Source organism: Buteo buteo, chromosome 2 (assembly GCF_964188355.1).
Source record: "Buteo buteo chromosome 2, bButBut1.hap1.1, whole genome shotgun sequence".
Classification (NCBI taxonomy): domain Eukaryota; kingdom Metazoa; phylum Chordata; class Aves; order Accipitriformes; family Accipitridae; genus Buteo; species Buteo buteo.
The window spans coordinates 929,183-950,467 of record NC_134172.1 but is presented as its reverse complement, the minus strand read 5'-3'; the positions used below and the strand labels follow the sequence as shown (position 1 = coordinate 950,467).

The 21,285-nt window shown below is 63.0% G+C and overlaps 3 protein-coding genes across 4 annotated transcripts in view; 2 read left to right on the top strand and 1 right to left on the bottom strand.

Annotated features, from left to right (window-relative positions):
* The window catches only part of LOC142028575 (uncharacterized), a 28,387-nt gene extending 18,492 nt beyond the window's left edge, over nt 1-9,895 (bottom strand). The window contains exons 1-7 of the mRNA XM_075022415.1: nt 9,819-9,895; nt 9,198-9,494; nt 8,797-8,923; nt 7,563-7,751; nt 6,157-6,477; nt 5,283-5,396; nt 3,265-4,328 (exon numbers count right to left, since the gene is read on the bottom strand). Of these exons, the coding sequence (XP_074878516.1) occupies nt 3,265-4,328; nt 5,283-5,396; nt 6,157-6,477; nt 7,563-7,751; nt 8,797-8,923; nt 9,198-9,494; nt 9,819-9,842 (2,136 nt within the window). The 5' untranslated portion in view covers nt 9,843-9,895. The remainder of the gene's footprint in view (nt 1-3,264; nt 4,329-5,282; nt 5,397-6,156; nt 6,478-7,562; nt 7,752-8,796; nt 8,924-9,197; nt 9,495-9,818) is intronic.
* A 457-nt stretch (nt 9,896-10,352) lies between these two features.
* On the top strand, nt 10,353-13,592 carry LOC142038164 (uncharacterized). Of its 2 annotated transcripts, XM_075043303.1 has the most exons (5): nt 10,353-10,699; nt 12,499-12,640; nt 12,779-12,928; nt 13,232-13,384; nt 13,537-13,592. In XM_075043303.1, exons 1-4 carry the CDS (start codon nt 10,385-10,387, stop codon nt 13,285-13,287), a joined length of 663 nt encoding a protein of 220 aa, XP_074899404.1. In that variant the 5' UTR covers nt 10,353-10,384; the 3' UTR covers nt 13,288-13,384; nt 13,537-13,592. The 2 variants fall into 2 exon arrangements, with proteins under 2 accessions (XP_074899404.1, XP_074899396.1); XM_075043295.1 differs by having other exon boundaries at nt 12,779-13,384.
* LOC142038102 (uncharacterized) lies at nt 13,577-17,047 on the top strand. The gene is made up of 5 exons (XM_075043146.1): nt 13,577-13,728; nt 14,376-14,455; nt 15,190-15,342; nt 15,679-15,840; nt 15,937-17,047. The coding sequence occupies exons 1-5, from the start codon at nt 13,586-13,588 to the stop codon at nt 16,695-16,697; spliced, it is 1,299 nt and encodes a 432-aa protein (XP_074899247.1). The 5' UTR covers nt 13,577-13,585; the 3' UTR covers nt 16,698-17,047.
* The last annotated feature ends 4,238 nt before the right edge of the window (nt 17,048-21,285 follow it).

Sequence of the window (21,285 nt, the reverse complement as noted above, 5' to 3'; positions counted from 1 at the left end):
GGGAGGAATGCGGAGCTGCCCCATAGGAATGTGGAGCTGCCAATCACAGCCCCACTCTGAGGGATCTGGGCCCCATGGGACTCCCCAGCAGTGCTGAGGGTGTGTTGGCAGGACAGAGCGATGCCTCCCTCCTGCCTGCAGCCCTGCCTGTGGCACTCGGGGCCACTACGTTGCCTGCCTTGCCCTGGTCCCCTTGGCCACTCATCCTCCTGCCTACAGACAGCTCGACCTTCCTGGCCACAGTTCCCCGTGTGGCAACCGCCACAGTGGGTTGGCACGAGGCAGCGTCAGGCCCCGGGGTCGGGGTGTCCCCAGGGCTCAGCCCACTGCGCCCACCGTGTTTGTCCCCATGGGGGGAGCACCCAGCACGGCTCTCTGGGGCTCAGCAGCCCGAGTCCCCAGTGGAACCGCGCCAGCCCTGGGCACTCGCAGGGAGCGGCACGCCAGGGCACAGGCAGCACTTGCATCCCCTCGCTTTGGCCAGGGGAGTCCCTGGCCTGGGGTGCATGAGCGACAATCCCAGGGGACACGCTGGGGACAGTGGTGGGTGACAACACCCCGGGTACATTCCTACCTGCACCTCCACCCTCACACAGCATGGCCGCTACCACGGGCTGAGGTCATGGTGGCCTTACCCACCGAGGGCACCCCTAGTGGCTTTGGTGGCTGTGTCAAGTGCAGGCAGGGCACCCAGCAGGGCAGCCTGCATTGCCCTGGGCAGAGTCCTGTGGCTGCCACGGCCAGGGAGAATCCTGCCCCTCTGCCCAGCCCTGGGGGACACACCAGGGTGCTTGACCTTGCGCAAGGGACTGGGACGTACTGGGGGGTGTCCAGTGAGGCCCAGGATAGCAGCGAAGGGCCACAGCATCCCCCTGCATGGCCCTGTGCAGCCACAGAGGTGGCTTGGGGGCTCCTCAGGGCGATGGGAGGGAGCACAGAGGCTGGGCCCAGGCTCTCCCGGAGGCTGCCCCAGGCACAGCCCCGTCCTTGGGGCTCCCCTAGCCACCACTGCCCTCCCAGGTGCAATGGTAGATGACAGTCCTATGCTTCCCCACACATTCACCCTTGGGATGTTCCCCAGGGTCTTGGCCAGCCACTGCACAGAAGGGGGTGACAGAGCTGCCAGCAATGACCCCCCGTGGGGCCCCCACAGGCTCGAGCTACTCTTTGCCTCACTCTACCCGGGCCAATCACTCAGTCACAAGCAGTGCGTGAGGGTGCCAGCTCAGCCCCACCAAGCAGGCAGCAGTACAGACAAATACTTTATTGATTCCATAGCCTGAGAAAGGGATCTGAGATTTCATAGGAAACGCTGGTCCCAGTCACAACAGCTTCAGAAGAAATGCCCTGGCTGGGGCAGTTGGCCCCTCCACACTGGCCTTGGAGGTATTGCCCACCAGCAATACCATCACACCCACTAACTCATCCCGTGTCACTGGGATCAACTGGGGGTTACTGGGATCTCTACCGGGGCAGGGATAACCAGCTCGGTCACTAGAGCCCACACCACTGTGCTGTGCCAGAGCACAGCTCACTACCAGATGCACCATCACCGTGTGACCGTAAGGCGTCAACCACCCCTGTATCCTACAGGGCTTAGCAGCAGGCAATGCCATCCCTCTGGGGACACGGGGCCAACCTGTCTGCCACCGTCACCCCCTCATGGCTAAAACTACAGTCCAGGCACACTCTACAATCCCAGGGGACAGGAATTGAGTGAGAAACTGGCCCAGAGAAGCAGTGGGACATCGTGTGTGTCCCCAAGGAGCAGCTCTGACACTGCTGTCCCTCCTGTGGGGCACAGAGGTGGCTGGGCACCGCTTGGCACCAAGGATTACAGCAGGATGCGGCACAGGCATTTTCTTGGTGCCCAAAGCACGCTGCCCACAGCAGCACCTCTGCAGCCCACCAGACCTTGTAAGTGGCCAGGAATGAAAACTGTGATAAACAAACTGTTTCCCCATGCTCCCTGCCTGGAGAAGGACAGAGACTTTGTGATGTCAAATAATTACATTAAACAACTCAATGAAAAAAAAAAAACCCAGAAAACTAAACTCAAGAGTCTTAACAGCTTCTCCATTTGGTCTGCACAGTGATGCCACCAGGACCAATTTCTTCTCTTGGTACATGATTCATGCTTCCCAGCAGTGCACGTGATGCATACAGGGCTCTGGCCGTGGACACGTGCGGTTCGAGTGATTCCTGGGGACACCGGAGCCACACCTGGCCTGACTTTCATTGCTTACTGGGCTCCAGTTGCTCCTCTGCCTCCAGGCAGGTCTCACTCCACAAGACATTTGAGGTAGCTAGCAGAACTAGTCTTCCATAGGATTAGTTATGGTGGGATTTTGCACATGACTAAAGGAGATGACCTGCAGTTTGGAGAGTGGGAACTTCCTTCTGCAGCGGGGCCGAGTGGAGGGGCTGCTCCCGTGCAAGAACCAGTGTCAGCATGTGGCAGCCAACACGCCTGAGCGCCAAGGACAGGTCCTCGCATGGACTGCTGCTGCAGTGCAGGAGTAATCTTACCCGTGAAATATTTCTAAAGTGACTCTCCATCTGTGCAGGCTGGTCCTGAGGGAATTAACTCTCGTGGGTGTTTCTGGCTCTCACGGGCTGGCTTCGTTGAAGGAAGGAGTGCTGCTGGGACCTCAAAAACATCCACAGCACCCTCGCAAGCAGAAAATATTGTGGTTTGATTTGTTCTATGGATCTTCCAGTGCAACGCCCAGATGTTCCCAACCTGATTGAGGGGTTAGCAGATTTCCTCCCCAGGGTGGGTTATTAGACAAGCATGGCCAGGACACGATGGGGTCTCGGAGATGCCATGCTTTCTTCATCTGGCATGTTGGTCAAGAAACTTTGTCAGTGAAGTGAAGAGCTCCTTGGGAAGGCTGCCTGGCTTGCCAGCTTGATTGCATTCCCTTTGTCCTCTTCACTGTGTAATTTTATTTCCAAGTGTGAGGGGTCAGCTCCAGCATCAGTAGGTGAGCTCAGCTGCTGGAAGGTCAGCTTGGGAAAATTTCATGCAATAGCCAGCAGACACGAGAGTCTGAGGAATGGTAAAGCATTTAGGGTCACTGGAGGATTCTGTAATTTGCTCTCTATGGTGGTATCCAAGCTTTTGTTTCCTTCTGCAATTCAGGAAAGCTCCTAAAATCCAGTGGACAGATGGTTCACAACCCCAGTGCCCCACCATGTGCAAAATCAATGCTCACAGGTTCTCTCCAGGGCCACAAGCAATTTGGATTTCTCCTGTTGTCATTTCTCCGTCGCCCCTGAAACCGCTGCCCTGTTTCCTAGTCTAACCACAGGCTGGACAGCTTTCCCACCCCAGCCGAGGATGTGGCAGTTCTTGTCTGGCGGTCCGAGTTCTGCAGGACCAATCGGGAGCTCATTTGCTGGAACTGCTTTGGCTGCGGTGGCCACAGGGCTAACATTTATCTCGGATGCCTGGGCTGGTGAGTGAGGAACGCTCCCGCCTGTGGGTGTCTCTGGGGCTCCTTGTGGCTGGGGCTGCTTGGGTGCTGGCATGACGGTCACGGGCTGTTGGAGTGCAGCCAGGGCTTTCTGGCGGTCATGTATTTTCTCGTGGCGCAAGAGGTGAGTTCTACGGGTGAAGCATTTCTTGCAGGTGGTGCAGCAATACGGCCTTTCCTGCGAGTGGGTCTGCAAGTGCCGCCGAAGGGAAAAGGTGCAAGAGAAAATCTTTTTGCAAAAAGTGCATTTCAGCACAGACTTCCTACGAGACCTAGGGCTCCCTCTGTCTAGCTCCTCCTTGGCCTGGCCCAGCCAGGGACCCCCAGCATACGTCCCATTGCCCAGGCTGTGGGCACCTCCGCACAAAGCCCCACAGAACTTCCTCCTCGGCCGGATCCTCAGCTCTGGGTGGACGTTCCCCCAGACCTTGGCCCCAAAGGCCCTGTCTTTTATGTGGATGCTCTGGTGAAGGTCCAGGTGGCGTTTGTCCGCAAAGCTGATCTCGCACATTGTGCATTCGTAGGGCCCCTCTTGGGCATGGCTCCGCTGGTGGATGATGAGGTTGATTTTCAGACGGAAACGTTTCCCACACTCGGTGCAGGGGTGCGACCACTCACGCACATAGCCACGCCGACAGTTGCCCATCAGGAGGCTGCTGCTCGCACATCTGCTTGGCTTCTTCTTGCTCTTGGCCTTGGCTGGCTCACTTTTGGGGCACTTCTGGATCTCTGGACTCAGAGAGGGTGCAGAAACCTCTTGCAATGCTTCAGGCTCCTCTTCCTTAATTTTGATGTTTTCAAGAGAAGTCCCTTCACATGCCCTTTCATTTTCCGTTAAAGAGCCTTCCTCTGAAACAGAGCAACATGGGCATTGGTCATTCATGCTCCCAGGACAAACCCAGGTTGTGGTTAAGTCCCAAAGCACTGAGCAGGCTTTTAGCAATGAAGGAGCTACCGACAAATCTGAGAATGCAGTTTGGAAAGGCGCAGGTGCCACCACAGCGTCCTGTCCACACACCCTGAGCAACCCAGCGTGGTCTTGGGGTGCAGAGCTCTTGCTCCCAGGAAAAACCAGGCTGTGGTCTGCTGCAGTGCCATCGGGGCTGGTGGAGCAAAGGGATCCACCTCTAAAACCGCGACACCAATGACACAGCAGGAAAAAAGATCATTGAAAAGCAACAGCCTGCAGTACTTCAGGCTCTTCACTTCTGTCAAGCTTGGGACTGCCAGCAAACGCCAAATGTTGCAGGCAAACCGGCTCCAGTGCAGAGGGTTGTGTGGCAAACTCTCCACACTCCCCCTGCAGCCAGGCCATTCAGCTGGCATAAGCCACGCCCAGAACCAGTGCCATTTAACTCTGCCCACCAGTCCCAGAAACGGGCTCTGGATCCCTGGAAGAGGAAAGCTCTGTGCGTTAGCTTGGCAAAGCTTCAGGACCAGAAGAGAGGGTATCTGCAGATGGCTGCCCCCGCTTCCTACACTCCCTGCTTGTGGCACAAAGAGGGCCGTGCCATGGGAAGCATTAGGCCACCCGAGTTCAAGGCCAGCTCCACCGTAATGCAGCACAGCTGGAGGAAGCATGCTACTGCGACCAGCTCACCCCCAGTTTCTGATAGAAGGAACACCAGCTGGACTGTTGTTCTTTCCACAGAGACAATAGGGCTGAAACGCCCAGCACCAGACCCCTCCCTTGCTCGGTGATAAGAGAAGCCTGAAACTTCCTTCTCCCTCCCTGCTTCAAGTGAGCTTGGAGCTGCTTCCTGCTTGCAGGGCCCCATGTCTCCCCCGCACAGGGTTACTCACCAGTGTTGGACTCAGCCGGGTCCTCTTCCATCTCTGTCTCAGGCTGATCTTCCCTGCGCCGCTGCCCTTTTTGTGCACTCAGGGACATGACATTCATCACAAGGATAGGGAGTTCTGTTTGCAGAGAAGAGAAATTTTTAACACCTGTGGAGAGCTCACATCTTTCTGCTTTGGTGTGATGCTGACCGGAGATGTGTTGCGAGTGTGGCAAAGAGCCAGAGAAAGCAGCGGCTCGAGAAGGCATGACATGTTGCACCAGGGGAGGTTTAGATTGGTTATTAGGAAAAATTTCTTCACTGAAAGGGTTCTCAAGCACTGGAACAGGGTGCCCAGGGAAGTGGGTGAGTGACCATCCCTGGAGGTATTTAAAAGACGAGTAGACGTGGCACTTAGGGACATGGTTTAGTGGTGGATCTGGCAGTGTTAGGTTTATAGTTGGACTTGATGATCTTAAAGGTCTTTTCCAACCTAAGTGATTCTGTGGTTCTATGGAAAGCATGCGAGGTGTTAGAAGGACCTAGAGTGAAGCCACACACAAGGACCAAAAGCAGAGGGATGGCTGGGAGGAAAGTCACCAAGGTGCTGCGTGCTGTCACCTCTGCAGAGCAACCTCATCCCTCCTAACCCCTCCCCACCAACTCTACAGGTAGTATTCCCACATTGCCTTGTGTTCAGGCCCTTGAACCCCTTCCAGTTTCCCTAGCAGCACCTTGCCAACATACCCCAAGGCTTCTGCTTTTTGCTGGTGATGCTTCTCTTAAGCACGGTGACCTGCCATGCCCTCTCCCACAGGCAGTTAGGCCTCTCTCTTCCGAGAGAGATGGGACAGGAATGGCCCAGGGAAGCAAGTCCTCCTGGCACCCATGTAACTTACCTGTGTCAACTTCCGCAGGGACTTTATCTTCTCCCAAAGCCTCTTCCTTCTGGTCCATGTCTTTTGGTGTCTGTGGGGGCTCCTGACCATCTCCGATGTGTGTCTGCGGGGGCTCCTGACCATCTCCGATGTGTGTCTGCAGGGGCTCCTGACCATCTCGGACGCTTGTCTGCGGGGGCTCCTGACCATCTCGGACGCTTGTCTGCGGGGGCTCCTGACCATCTTGGACGCTTGTCTGCGGGGGCTCCTGACCATCTCGAATGCAGAGCTCTTCATTCCTCTCAATCCGGGACAGGATGTCAGGCTCGGACACAGCATAGTCTGCTCATGGGGCAGAGGAGCAGAGGACAGTGTGTTTTATTAGGAACTGGCTGCACCTTCATTCTGTCAAACTCTCAAAGTGACCCTTCTCTCCCTATCCCCAGAGCTAGCAGGCAGCATGGACAGACACAAATAAATTATCCATGGTCTAACAATAAAGGTGGTGCTGCTTTCTTGGCCCTGTGGGAGGATCCGCCCATAAGCACAGCTGTATCTCAAGTACAGAGAAGATCTAAGTAACAGAACATGAACTAAAATCTCAAAGGAGAGGGACAGTCTCTCTCTATGTGGTATCTTTTTCCTCTTTTCCCAGAAGCACTTGACAAACCAACCCCCAAACACACACCTGGGGCTCGTGTCATTTCTGAGTAACATTCCCCAAAGGACAGAGGCTGGCCTGCCCTCTGGCCCCCGCCAGTGCCCACCTGGCCTTTCCTGGGGCTTCTTTAACCCCCATTAGACCCTCCTCAGTCCTGCAGGAAAGTGCTCTCGATCACAGCTCTGCCCACACATTTCTTCTTCTGTTGGGGGTCTGCCTGTCCCTTTCCAGTGTCTCCTATCTTCTTGCCCAGCCTTCGCACTCTTAATTGATTTTTTCCAACTCTCCCATGCTATGTCCCAAGGGTCTCCTGACCACTTCTGCTCCTCCCAGCACTAGCAGAGCGGCTCCAGCCTCCTCCTCCCACTGCATGTTCCCAGGTTCCTCACTTCCCACCATGTCTCCTCTCTCAGCGAGGCAAGCAGGAGTGTCTTTGGAAGCCCCAGGGCTCATGCACACAATGAGGTGAAGAAGAATTGCCAAACTGCACAGAAAGAGGACTGGAAAGGATCACAAGAGGTCTATCCCACCACTCTAGACTCCATCCCAGCCCCTCCTGACAGGCTTTGTTTTTCTCCACAGGTTTCATCTGACTAAGCGTAAATGTTCCTCATGGAAGAAAGATTCAAGGTACTCCATGGAGGTTTAGTCAATACAGTCAACAGACCCTCAGAGCAGTTCATTTCTAACACAGACACCTCTGGGAGATCTCCTGACAAAGCTGAGACAGGAATTGCTACCTCCTCCTGGCACCCATGTAATTTACCTCTGTCAGCTTCCATGGGAACTTCCTCTTCTCCCAAAGCCTCTTCCACCCGGTCCACCTTTTCTGGTGCTTGCAGGGACTCCTGACTGTCTCCGATACACATCGGTGGGGGCTTCTGACCATCTTTGACACAAAGCTCTTCATCCCTCTCGATCCGGGACAGGATGTCAGGCTTGGACACAGCATAGTCTGCTCACAGGGCAGAGGAGCAGAGGACAGCGTGTTTTATTAGGAAATGGCTGCACCTTCATTCTGCCGAACTCCCAAATGTTTTCAGGTGACCCTTCTCTCCGTAATCCCAGAGCTAGCAGACAGCACAGACAGACACAAATAAATTATCCATGGTCTAACGATAAAGGTGGTGCTGCTTTCTTGGCCCTTTGGCAGGATCCACCCATGAGCACAGCTGTAGCTCAAGTACAGAGAAGATCTAAGTAACAGAACATGAACTAAAATCTTAAAGGAGAGGGAAAGGCTTTATCTTTAACATTTTCCTCCCATTTCAACTTTAACAGTGACTTAAAGAGCAGTTCTTCTGAGCTGTTGTTCTGGTGTAGGGACAGAAACCTTCCTGCTCTGTAGAGATGTCTGCATTAGATGGACCATGAGAGGAACAGGTTTGTTCTGTTTCCGCAGAATATTATTGAGAAAAGCGAAGCCTCAACTTCAGTAGCTGCACAGAGCGGCACGTTACTAGTCATGCCCAAGAAACAGCTTTTGGCAGGGAGTATCTTACAGCCCAAATCATCCAAAAACATGTTGGGTGCCCTTAGAAAGACTGAGCATGATTAGGTTAGCTCTTTACCAAGGCAGACGGAAATGTCCCTGTCACTTTACATAGGGGCTAAATAGAGAGAAAACAAACTTGTTCAAGGTGCAGTTATGAGACTTCACCCAGATAATTCCTGAACTGAGCTGGAAGATCATGATGGTTCCCTGACCCTGGAATCCACTTACACAGTCATTAGAAACAGCGTCTTATGTGGATATTTTTTATAATCAACATTGCTTGTGTTGCTGTTGCTACTATTACTTACTACAGGCATCTGTTACATTGTTATCGCTTCACAAGCCGGAAGGAGGGAAAATGCATGGGTCTGACTGCCCAAGAGAGGTTCTGCTAGCTACAGGTGTCCAGCCCCACCGAACCAGACCATCAGTCAGGCTGTGGTGGGAAGCAGTCCAGCCTACCCGCAAGAGAAGCTCATCTGGAGGTGCAGACTCTGTGCCTTACCCAGGGAAATCAGCATCTCGTAGTTCCCCCTCATCACAGCCCTGTACAGATCCTTCTGCCAGCGGTCCAGTCTCTCCCACTCCTGCTCGCTGAAGTACACTGAAATGTCATCGAACGTAAGCGGTACCTGGAATCACAAGTATTAGGCGCTTGGTGACTTCTGATGCGGTTAGATAACCGGAAAACACACGTTCAACTGAGCACTTGGCTTTGGTTGCCGGAGCTCAGGGCAGGCACAGACCAAAGCGTGCCTGCCCAGTCAGGGCTCGTGAGCGGCAAGTCCAGGACTCGCAGCTGCTCAGCTGCCTGAGCTCACCGCTAAGATGGCTCTGGCATTTCCTAACACCCCCCTCCACGGCCACAGTGCTGGCGCTTCCAGGGGCCAGGCCGGAGGCCCTTACCTTGGGGACCTCTCCCCGGGAGCTGGGAGGCAGCCGCAGGATCCAGAAGTTCCTGTTCTTTAGCAGGTTCTCCACGTTCTCCAGCCGCTGCTGCAGCTGCCCGTACTCCTGCAGGAGGCTGCCCAGGGCGGCCAGGTTGCTGCCCAGCTCCCCGACCAGGTTCTCGCAGGCCAACAGCCTCCGTTCCGCCCTCTCCGTCCGGTTCCTCAGCTCCTGCAGCTGCTGGGCCTCCGCCGGCCCCGCCGATGCCCGCGGCCCCATGGCCTGCACCGCCTTGCGCCTGGGGGTACCCGACTCCTGCGGGGGGGGGGGGGGGGGAAGCAGAGATGAAGGGCAGCGTGGGCGGGGGGGGAGACCCCGGCCCAGGGACTCCCCCGGACCCCACATCCCCCCCCAGGGGACCCGCCAGACCCTGGCTGCCCGCCCGCCCCGCTCCGCTCCGTCCCTCAGGACCGGCATCCCCGGGTGTCCGTGTCGTGCGTCCGCCCCCCCCCCGCCCCGGGCTCTGCGGCCGGCGGGGCCCGTACTGGCGCTAGGCCCGGCCGGCGGCACCCTGCGCTCCCCAGGCTCCTGTCCCGGTCCCACCCGGCCCGGCCCGGCCCGGCCCGGCGCGGCCCTCACCTGAGCGGGGCCCCGGCGGGACATGGCCGCCGCCGCCACCGGCCCCGCGCGCCCTGCGGCAGCGCCGCCCGCCCGGCCGCCAGGAGGCGCCGCCTGCAGGGGCGGGGCCTGGCGGAGAGTGGGGCGCCCCCTGGCGGGCGGGAGGAGGAAGAAGCGGGGCCGGGCCGTGACCCCGCGGCGGGGCGGGGCGGGGCGGGGCGGGCGACTCCGGTGCCACCCACGCCCGCCCCCCCCCGGTGCTGCCGACCCCCCGGTGCCAACTAGCCCGCACCCCATTGACAGTCCCGGCCCGTCCCCCGGTGCCACCGACCCCCCCGATCCCCACAGACTGTCCCGGTCCCCCGGTGTCACCGACCCCCCCGGTCCCCCGGTCCAAATTACCCCGCACCCTATTGATTGTCCTGCCCCGCCCTCCCCCGGTGCCACTGACCCCAGACCCTCCGGTCCCACCGACCCCCCCCCCCGGTTCCCATAGACTGTCCCGGTCCCCCGGTGCCACCGACCCCAGCCCCACAGCCCCCGCTGGACCCCCCCGTGCCAACCCCCCGCCCCGGTCCCCCGGTGCCATGGTGGCCCCGCACCCCACAGCCCCGCGGGACCTGCCCGGGCGCCTCGGGACGGGGGCTTTGCTCCGGGGTGGGGGCGAACCCCGGTACCGGCACCGGCAGTGCCCCGCGGCGGGGGGGAGCGGGGGCACCGGGCCGGGGCTGCTGGGCGCCGCGGTCCCGCTCCGAGCCGTGCCGGGGGTCGGGCGGCAGCTCCAGCCGCGCTCCGGTGGGAGCGGGGAGCGGGGAGCCGGGAACGGGGCTGCTCCGCCGCTGCCCGCCGTCCTGCAGCGGGCACCGGACCCGCGCTGCCGAGCCATGGCCGCGCCTCGGCAGGTAGGACCGGGAGCGCACCGGGCTGGGGGAGCACCGGCATGGAGGGGAGCACCGGGGAGGGGAGAGCACCGGGCTGGGGGAGCACCGGGATGGAGGGGAGCACCGGGGAGGGGAGAGCACCGGGCTGGGGGAGCACCGGGATGGAGGGGAGCACCGGGATGGGGGAAGCACCGGGATGGAGGGGAGCACCGGGGAGGGGAGAGCACCGGGCTGGGGGAGCACCGGGATGGAGGGGAGCACCGGGATGGGGGAAGCACCGGGCTGGGGGAGCACCGGGATGGAGGGGAGCACCGGGCTGGGGGAAGCACCGGGATGGGGGAGCACCGGGATGGAGGGGAGCACCGGGATGGGGGAAGCACCGGGCTGGACAGAGCAACAGGACGGAGGAGAGTACCAGGGATAGGGGAGCACAGGGATAGGGAGAGCACCGGGCTGGGGGAGCACCGGGATGCGGGAGCACCGGGATAGGGAGAGCACCGGGCTGGGGGAGCACCGGGCTGGAGAGAGCAACAGGACGGAGGAGAGCACCAGGAGGGGGGACTGCCGGGGAGGGGAGCACCTCCGGAGCAGTTTTGGGAGAGGGTCCTGCCGGCAGCGTGGGGCTGGGGCGCTGCCAGTTCTGCGCGTGGCTGCCTGTCCCGGGGGGGGGTCACCGTCCCACCGGGGTGGCCCCGGGCACGGAAGGAGCGGGGTCACCCCGAGGAGCTGGGACCAAAGGCTCCCACGGGACACGGGGCGCTGCCGGGCTGGCCGCGACCTCGGGCGAGCAAAGCAGGGGCGGGTGGGGGGCAGCCCCAGACTTGGGGCGACGCTGGGATTTGGGGGCTGGTCCTCACCCCCCCAGGTTGGCATAGGGCGAGCACCAGCCGGGGCATGTGTCGGATTTGGCTGGTGTCAGGTGTGTGTCCCCCACGCACCCCCCCGAGGGGTCCCCTCTTCAGGCTGGGAGGGGATTAAGCACCCCAGCACCCCCACGTGAATAGTCAGTGTGTGTACTGAGCTTGGTTTTGCCATACTGGAGGGGTGAGCTGCCGGGGGTGCCAGTGGCAAAGCCTGGCTTTGCCCGCGGCCGCTCACGCCTCCCGCTCGGAGGACGCGGGGAGGGGGTGTTGCTGTCCCTCGGAAGAGGGGCTGGGAGCGGGATGGGGGCAAACACCATGGGATGGGGGTGAACCACCTCCCTCTGGCACCTCTCAACGCAACCTTGTCTTGGCAAATCCCTGCACGGCTGATGTCAGCGGGATGGGTATGGTGGCATGGAGCTGGCAACGACCATCGCATGTGGCATCGGGCCCCCACCCAGCCTGTGCGGGGAGGGAAAGGTTGGACAAAGTGACTCCTGCTGCAAATACCAGGGTGTCAGAGCAGGTTATCTCACGTCCTCCCTGACGGAGCGTGAAGCGCGCAGGGACCTGTCAGCAAGCGTGCCAGGAAGCGTGCTGGGATGCCTTTGCCTCCGTGCCAGTGCGGGATGGGCACAGCAGCACGCCCTTTCCCAGCCATGTGCCAGCCCCAGAGCTTGGCACGGCCACTCGCACACCCCTTCGCCGCACACCTCAGGCCTGGCCAGGGGTCCTGCCACCGCCTGGCACGGCTCTGTGAGGGGCTCGGGCACTCCGGGTTCTTCTGGGGACAGTGGCTTCATCCTGTACCCGGCACCTGCCGGCTTCTGCTCTCCCTCTCCCCTGGCAGGCTGGCTCTGCTCCCCAGCCCCACGGCACGTCCCCACAGCGTCAGCAAGAGCATCCCCATGCCCCACAGACACATGTGGTTTATTCCCGGCTCTGCTGCCCTGGCAGGAGGTGTCCCTGCAGGCACCGGTGACGTTCGAGGACGTGGAGGTCTGGTTCTCAGTGGAGGAGTGGGAGCTGCTGGAGGAATGGCAGCGGGACCTACACCGGGAGGTGACGGAGGGAACATCCCAACTGCTGGCCTCCCTTGGTAGGGCCCTGCCCCGGTGCTCATCCCAGCCAGAGTGGGGGTAGCATGGGGGTCCCAGTCCTCCGGCTGGGGAGAGCTCGGCATCTGGTGGCTGGGGGGGCTGCCCTTCCCGGGACCCCCACCTCCCCTCTCCCCCAGGGCCCCCCAGCAGCCCAGCCCTCGGCGCCCTGGTGCGGCTGGTGAAGGAGATCCCCAAGTTTCTCTTCGGTGGCCCCAAGGCTGGCGTGGAGCCGGGTGCCACCAGCAGCAGGGACGCGGCAGCGGGCTCTGAGCAGATGGGCGCAGGTGGTGAGCACCGGGGCTGTGCCGGGTGGGTGAGAGCCTGGTCCTGCCCTGCTGGGCACCGGCGATGTGGGGGGTCTGCCTTGGTAATGTGTGATAGCGGGGGTGTGAGGGTGCTGGAGGCGAAGCCGCCTTGCAGCCCTGGCAGCGCTATCGTGGACCCGGCTGTGGGGAGCCACGCGCTGAGCCATGGCAGGGTGGGGGCTGCACCCCCCGGCTCTGCCTGGGAAGGGCTGTGCAGGGGGTCCTGGCATCGGCGCCCTGAGAGCACCCAGCCCCGACCAGGGGTTTCTCCTAATGCTGGCACAGGTGTTGCTGCAGAGGGGGGGTCTCCCCGGGGCCAGCCTGCCTGCCTGCAGGACTAGCCCCCCAGCAGACCCCGGCCCCCACGGAGCTGGGCCGTGCTGGGAGCCGGGGGCTGGCAGAGCCTCGCAGTGGAGCTGGGGATGGTGCATGCAGCGGGTGAGCCATGGGGCTGGGGACCCTGGCATGGGGGTGAGGGTGTGCAGGCGTCTGGTACCAGGGATCCGGGTGTCCCCCTGGCCCCCTGCTCCCAGCCATGTCCAGGGATGCCTGGCTACCGGGGGGCCAGGGACTGGAACTGGCTTTTGCAGTTAAAATGGAGGCACCGGAGGAGACCTGCCCACTCCGCAGCCTGGAGAAATGCCTGGAGGAGCTAGTGGTGAGGGGGTCTGGCCATCCTGCCACCCCCAGCCCCCCGGCGAGCAGCTCCCATGCCCCTGGGGAGAGGCAGCGGGGAGAGCCCAGCGGTCACCAATCTCTGCCTGGGAGACACTTGCTCAGAGGTGTGGCATGGCACAGTGTCATGCCCATGACATGGCATGGCACGGCATTGTACCGTGCAGCATGGCAAGGCATGGCATGCCATTGAGTGCATGCCATGGCACAGTGTGGTACCATGCACATACCACAGCCCAGCATGGTATGGCATGGCATGGCACAGCATGGTACCTTCTTGCAGCATGGCACGACATGACATGGCATGGCATGGCACGGCACGGCAGGGCTGGGCGTTGGTCTCCAGTCTCTGCGGAGGCAGCAGGAGGGAGCTGCCGGACCCCGTGCTCACTGGCGCTGGGGCTTGGGTACCACCCTGTGTCCCTCGTGGGTGGGTGCCAGGGATGTGCTCTGCACCCTGGGGTGGCAAGAGGACTTAGGATGCTGGTGCCAAGCCTGCCAAGCCGAGGCGAGTGCCAGACACACAGCGCTTGGCACTCGCTGCAGCTCCTGGGCTGTGCCGGGGGGTCTCGGGTGCAAGGGTGGGATGAGCCAGGTCTTGTCAGCTCTTGCCCTGAGTGTGCCCTGCAGGCTTGGCCACCCCTCCTGGCCCCTCGCTAGCCAAGTCACAGGCAGCCCCTGCCCGCTGCTGCCCGCAATCTGGGGATGGTGCCGGGCACCCCGGCTCTCTGAGCGGCATCTCCTTCGCCAGCAGTGCCACCAGGGAGCCAGCAGCCCAGGCTGTGGCCTGGGGCTGGAATGGTGGGCTGTGCCACAGCCCCACGCTGCCAGCTGGTGAGGTCTTGGGGGAGTCTTGGGGGGGTCCCAGAGGGTCTTGGAAGGGTCCTGGAGGGTTCCAAGGGGTCTCAGGCAGCCCTGGGGGACAGAGTGTGGGGGCTGGGGCTGCGCAGTGGGGTGCTCGGGCAGGATTTGGTCCCTGTGGGGGGGAGTGTTCCCTCCCTGCACAGCCCGACCAGCTGGCCCTGGGGGGCACGTGCCTCGTCACTGGGAATTCAGCCCCCCCAGCAAGGTACAGGGGCATGCGAGGATGTGGGTGGGGGTGCTGAGCCCCAGGGTCTCAGGTGGGGAGTGCTGCCCCTGGAGAGCAGGGGCTTCCCTGGGGGGGCCTGGGCTTTGGCAGGGGCGGGGGTGGTATCCCTGTGGGATCTGGTCCATGGGGGCATCCATGGGGGGGGTCTGGGCTTTGGAGGGGGCATGCCTGTGAGTTCTGGGCTTTGGGGGACATCCCTGCAGGGTCTGGTCCCTGGAGAATCCCTGGAGGAGGGGTCTGATATCTGGGGGGGGACACAACCTTGAGGGGGGTCTGGGTTTTGGGAGAGCATCCCTGGGGGGTCCAGTCCCCTGGGGCATCCCTGTGGGGTCAGGTCCCTAAGGGGCATCCCTGCAGAGCCTGGGTATCCCTTTGGGGTCTGGTCCCTGGAGGGACCCTTGTGGTGCTGGGGCGGGGGGGGGCTGAAGGCCCCCTCTGCCCATCACACCTCAGGGTGACTCTGTGGGGGTCTCACCAGCTGGGACCGTGGGGCAGAGCCCCCTGCAAGGGCTGCTCGACTGCCTGCGGGACATCGCCACCCCCAAGCCCATCCCAGCCTGGCCGGCGGCTGCTGGCAGAAGACAGGGGGCTGCGGTGCCAGGCACTGGGGGCTGCAGTGTCTCCGCAGCGGGTGGGTGGCACAAGGGTTGGGGTGGGGGGCTCGGCGGTGCTTGCAGCCCCTCTCCTGCCAGCGGGTTGGTGTGGGGGGCGAGGGCCCCTGGGGTGGGAGAAGGGGCTGAAACCCTGGGGTGGAGGGAACGGCTGTGCCCGGGTGCGCGGTGCAGAGCAGAGCGATGGCCGGGCCTTGGCATCACCCTGACCCGGTGGGCACGGCAGCCCCTCATCTCCCAGGGCTGAGGACACATGTGGGGTCCTGTGCCAGCGCCTGGGGATGGGCAGCACTGCGGGGTGGGGAGGTTTTTGGGGGGGCTGCCCCTGCCGACGGGGTGTCTGTGCCACTTCCCAGGGGTGACAGCACCAGCGGTGCCCCCCCGCAGCCCCGCCAAAACGCGAGCGTTGGGGACACGCGGCACTGCCGTGCCGGGGGACGCCCGCCCTGCCGGCAGCACCCGGCCGCCCGCCTGTCCCCCCGCTGCAGGGATGGTGACCAAGAGACCCTTTGCAGAAGGTACCGGGGGGGGGGCTGGGGCCAGGCTGGGGGGCGGCGTGGGAGGGGGCTGGTGGCATCATGGCACCGTCTGAGCTCCCACCCTCTGGCTCGCAGCGGGTGCCATGTCCCCCCCGGGGTCTGGCATGTGTCCTGGCAGTTGCAGCGGGGTGAGCCTGCCCAAGAAGGGGTGCCCTGGAATGAGCCCCCCATCCCCGCGGGAGGACCCCGGTGAGGCCCAAGACCCGTGGGCTGAAGTTGGCCGGGTCCGAGCCGTCCTGGCGGAGGAGCTGGAGCGGCCGTGCCGGGACCTGGGCTCGGTGCGCCGGGAAGTGCGGGGCGTGCGGAGCCGCCTAGAGCGGCTAGAGCGGGGCCAGGCGCGGAAGATGGCCGCCCTCGCCCGCAGCCACCAGCGCCTCCGCCACGCCGTCCGGCGCCTGGAGGGACGGTGCTGGGCGCTGGAGACCCGCACACGGCCCAACAGCCTGCGGCTGCCGCAGCTGCCCGAGGGGGAGGAGGGTGCCGATGCTGTCGGCTTCCTGCAGACCACGCTGCCGGCGGCGATGGGCCTGCTGCCGGCCCCGGCTCCCCTGCAGACCGAGAGCGCCCGCCGGCTGTGCGGCCCTGCCACCCCGGCACGGCCGCTGCTCTTCAGCCTGCTCCGCTTCACCGACAAGCTGGCACTGCTGCGGGCAGCCCACCGGTGCCCTGAGCCCCACAGCTGGGCCGGCACCCGCCTCGCCATCGTCCCCGCCGCCTGTCCCCCCTGTTGCCAAGACCCCCTCGCTGCTGGCCGATGGGCCTGGAGGGCGGCCGAGCCACGCTGCAGCGCCCGCTGCCCGGCTGCCGGCCACGGCCGGGGCTCCGTGGAGCCATGACTGAGCCCAGCCCGGGGGTGCTGGATCCTTCTCCCTGCTGCGGCCAGTCCCAGCGCTGTGTTGGCTCCTGCGCGGTGCTAAGCCCTTGTGGCTTCCCGCACCTCGGCATCCCCATGGTAGCCATCCTGGAGCCGGGGTGGAGAGGCTGCCTGTGGCAGGATCTGGCCCCGGCCGAAGAGGGGGTGGCCAAGACATCTTGCCAGCCACGCCGGAGGGGCCAGCCCTGGTCCTGGCTGCTCCACAGAGCCCAGCCTTCCCGGGGCGACATCTCTTGCACCCTACACTCACTGCTGTGGGGCTTGCCCCCCGACACCCCACCCCCCCAAGCCCCCGTGGGTGTCTGTGGTGTCCGTCCGTCCCCTCGCATTAAACCAGTGATGGTGACACTGCTGCCATCTCCTCTGTGGCTCCTGCAGCCAGTGGCCCTGGTAGGTGCCAGGGAGGACTGGGAAGTGCCACACAGCTCAGCTGGGTCGGCCCCTGGGACGCAGGGCAGGCGGTGGGCAGGGGGTGGATGGGTTGGGCAGGCTGCTGCCTGCAACCCTGGGGGTCCTGCGGCTTGGACCCTCCCGACCGGCAGCAAGCCTGCCTGTGCTGCGCTCCCCGCCGGGCACGCGGCGCTCATCAGAGCAGGCGGACCCTGACGTGTCTTACTTTCCGTGCCAGGCAGCTTCTTGGCTCAGGCAGCCCATCGCCACCGTGCCGTGAAGCGGCACCCGAGGGGCCAAGGCAGGAGAGGGGCTGCAAACACCGCGGAGCCGCTGCCATCACCTCTGTGCCGGCACTGAGCCCACCACGGGGCCTGCGGCACTGCCTGGCACATCAACACCGAGCCCTCGCTGCTGAGTGACGTGGTGACCTTCCCCATGTGTCCCCCTGGGCTGACGGTGATCCCCACCACCGCCACCACCGTGCTGCACCCCACGGCTGCTGGCGGGAGCTCCCTGGCCCATGGTGGGGACAGGAAAAGGGACAGGACCGCTCAGAGTCAACAGCCCCGTGGCCGCTCTTAAGGGATGTCAGGAGCCACAGTCCCCCGTTGCCCCAGCCAGGACCCTCCTGCCTAGCCACTGGAGCCCAGTACAGACCAGTAGCACCCAGTACAGTCTATAAGGGATGTCAGGAGCCACTGTCCCCAGTTGCCTCAGCCAGGACCCTCCATCCCAGCCACTGGAGCCCAGCCCGGTGCCTGGGGTCTCTGCCCCAGCTGGGGCACATGGCTGCCGCCTCCCTCATTGTGGGTTCACCCAGCAGCAAAGCTGAGCTTGTGTCCCAGAGACACATGGACAGGACACACACGGTGCACTCCCCTGACCCTGCACATCCCCCCCTGCACCCCCCCCCCAGTTACAGCCCAATCAGCTGCAAAGTCCTGGTTGCCGCCATTGCCTGGTGCGGCTGCGCCCATTTGCTTCTGGTTATTGTCTTTGTTAACGCTAATTGGGCAGGGTTTGGGACTCCCTGTCCTTCTCTGCCCAGCCAAGGCAAGAATCCTGTGGATGCCAGTGTGCCGCTGGCTGGGTGCCACGCATGGGGCCAGGCTGTCCCTGCACCCTCCCATTCTGCACCCCCTCTCCCCTCACCACCAGTTTTGGGGTGTGCTGAGCGGAATGGCAGGGGCTGGGGGTGAGGGGAAGTGCTCCCTGGGGAGGCAAGTCCAGCTGCGGGCAGAGGCAGGCAGCATCAGCTGCGGGGGGGAAGGAGGAATGTGAGCAGGGGCCGAGCAGGAGGGGATCATCCTGGTGCCCCCCTGTCCCCATGCTGGGGGGTCCCCGGGGTGCTGCGTGTGCGTGGGTCTGTGTTTGTAGCCGTGTATGCCGGCACCAGAGGGACATGAGCTCATGAGGCTGGGTCCTGGTCGCACCGATGAGGGGACACCTTGGGAGCAGAGGTGCCTGGGGTGGGCTGGGACGGGTACCCCACCCTGGGCAGTGCAGGAGCTGGGCCGGTGTGGGAGCAGCATCCCCAGTGCCGGGGTCATCCCGTCAGAGGGTCATCCACCACGGTCCCCCTCCAAAAACTCACCCACTCCCTCTGGCTCGCAGGCTTTATTTGGTGGCTTGGCAAAGAGGGGGGGCAGGTGCCCCAAGAAGCAGTTTGGGGGTGCACGCGGGCTGAGCTTGCATAGGCACAGGCTTGCTTGTGCCCTGGGTGGGGGGCACAGGCCCCCTGGCTGCCTCAGGGCTGGGAGGGGGCAGGTGGGCCCTACGGCACAGCCTGGGGGTGGCCGGACCCCCGGCTCTCTCCTGGCGTGAGGCTGCGCCCGGCCACTGGCACCGCTCCTCGCCGTGAGAATTCTTTTGACTCCCCTTGTCTCAGCCGCACCGTCCGGGTGCTCAGCGCTTCCTGCAAGACATGGTGGGGTTTGCTGGGGGGTTCCCATGATGGCCGGGGTCCCCGTCCCCGTGTCTTGCTGCTGCCAGTGGATGGGGATCCCGCCAGAGTTCCGCCATTACCTGCCACGGCAGCAGGACCCTGCCAGGGTGCCTCATGGGCTGGGCCGGTTCCTTGTCCTCCCTCCTGGCTCTCCCCTGCGGGAGCAAGCACAGCATCACGCCAAGCCCCGGGTGATGGGGAGGCCTGGGGCCAGCCTGGCCGGGGGGGGGAGGACATGCGGCCAGGGGCTGCCTGCTGGCAGGCTTGGGTAGGGTGACCCCCGTGGCAGCTCCGGGGCTGGGGGCCGGCACCGCGTGGTGCGTTGCGGCATCTCCGGACCTTTCACCCTCCTCCACTGGCTCCATACGCACCCGCCTGCCCGGCTGAACCTCATCATCTTCCCCGGCATGCCAGGATGTTGACTGCGACTCCTGCGGGGAGAGACATGGGTGCAGGAACAGCCGGTGCCGCGGGGCCGTCGGACACCGTCGGGGTGACACTGAGGAGTTGGCAGCACCAAGTTTCCTCCTCTCCCCACACGCCACTTGCCCCGGCCCCCACAGCGGCCACCTCAGTGGTGTGGTGTGGCCACAGCCTGGTACTGCCCGCTCACCTCGCTCAGGACGGAGAAGCACCCCGAGCAGGGTCTGTGGGGCCGGCGACGGCCCCCGCTGCTCATCCCCTGCAGAGGGAAGGGTTGTTACTGGTTCTGCTGGAGACCATTGGCACTCAGGGTCTCTTTGGTGCCTGCATGAGCACCCCCAAGTCTGGGCTGGGTGGTGGGAGTGCAGGCAGGGAGATGCAAGCAGGGAGCACCCTGGGGAGCAGGAGACAAGGGAGAAATGGCCGGCTAGCCCCCTTTGCTGCCATGCCGGGATGGGGACAGGACTGCTTCCATGCCCAGCAGTGCCCAGACCCTCCCCAGCTTCCCCCGGTCCATCCCTGCTCAGGTACCCGATCCCTGGCCATGTTTTAGGCTGTGTTTTGGAAACAACATGCTCCCACCCTCCTTCCCTATCCCCAGCCCTTCCCCCGATTTCCATCAGCACAGTGAAGCCACCATCCTGTGCTGCAGCCCCCGTCCTCCCCCGCAGCTGCTGGACCACCCGCATCCACTGCCTCCCTCCTCCCCTGCTCAGTCACTCGCCACCCCTCTGACGAAATGTTTGCTGGTTGTGCAAGCGCTGCAGCTGCAAGAGGGGCCCTGGCAGAGCACACAGCCCCTGGGATGCCTGCAGAGCGTGGCACCCCTGCCCCGTGGCGTTGGCCCTTGGGGTGAAGGGCTTGGCTGGACCTCTGTGCCCCAAGCCCATCCTCAGCCCCACCAGTGCCCAGGGCAGCACAGGGAACAGGGAAGGGGGAAAAGCTGCTCTCCCGGGATTTGGCCTCTCCCCACAGGGGGTCTCAGCGCAGGGTGCTGGTGACAGAGCAGCCAGTGTCCCCGTGGTGCCAGAGCCGTGCCATGCTGTGCTGTGCCATGCCAGGGGAGATTTTCCCTCCCCACGGTGCTCTCTGTGCAGTCTCCCCTTTCCTGGCCTCCATTATTGCCCAGCTTGAACTCCCCTCCACACATGACCAACCTCTCTCCCCCGTGCAACCTTCTTCGAGTCACCGTGGTCAGCTTGGGCCACGGCCACAAGGGCCATGGTGGCAGCAAAGCCGCAGAGCAGCCACAGCCTCATGGCGCTGCGTAGGGGCATGGCCGCCCGGCTCAGGCTGTCCCGGTGCCGCTGTGTGCTCCCCGCCTGGACCTTGGCCCCTGATATCAGTGGTGGAGGCTGCTCTGCCCACCGCAGTCAATCGGAGTGAGCTGTCACCACAGGATGCCAGGGAGAGCAAGGGACCTTGGTGGGGCCAGAGGGACGGGCAGGTGTGGGCAGCGCCATCACTTGTGGACAAGGCATGGGGCAGATCCCCCTCCGCCACCCCAAAAGTTGGGTTGGGATGGGTTGGAGGAAACATGTCCCCAAAATTGGTGTCTTGGGGCACCTCCTCTTCCTCCATCCACCTCCTCATCCCATCTGCAATCCCCAGCATCAGTAAAGTGGGGTCCTGGAGCAGCTGCAGGTGCCAGGGGAACCCTGAGTTCCCCTGAGAACTGCTCTGCACTTGCTGGTGCTGGGATGTGAATGCTACAGGCAGAATAAAGAGTACCACCAGCAAGGGGAATTAAAGAGAGGTGTTGTGGTTTAACCCCAGCCAGCAACTAAGC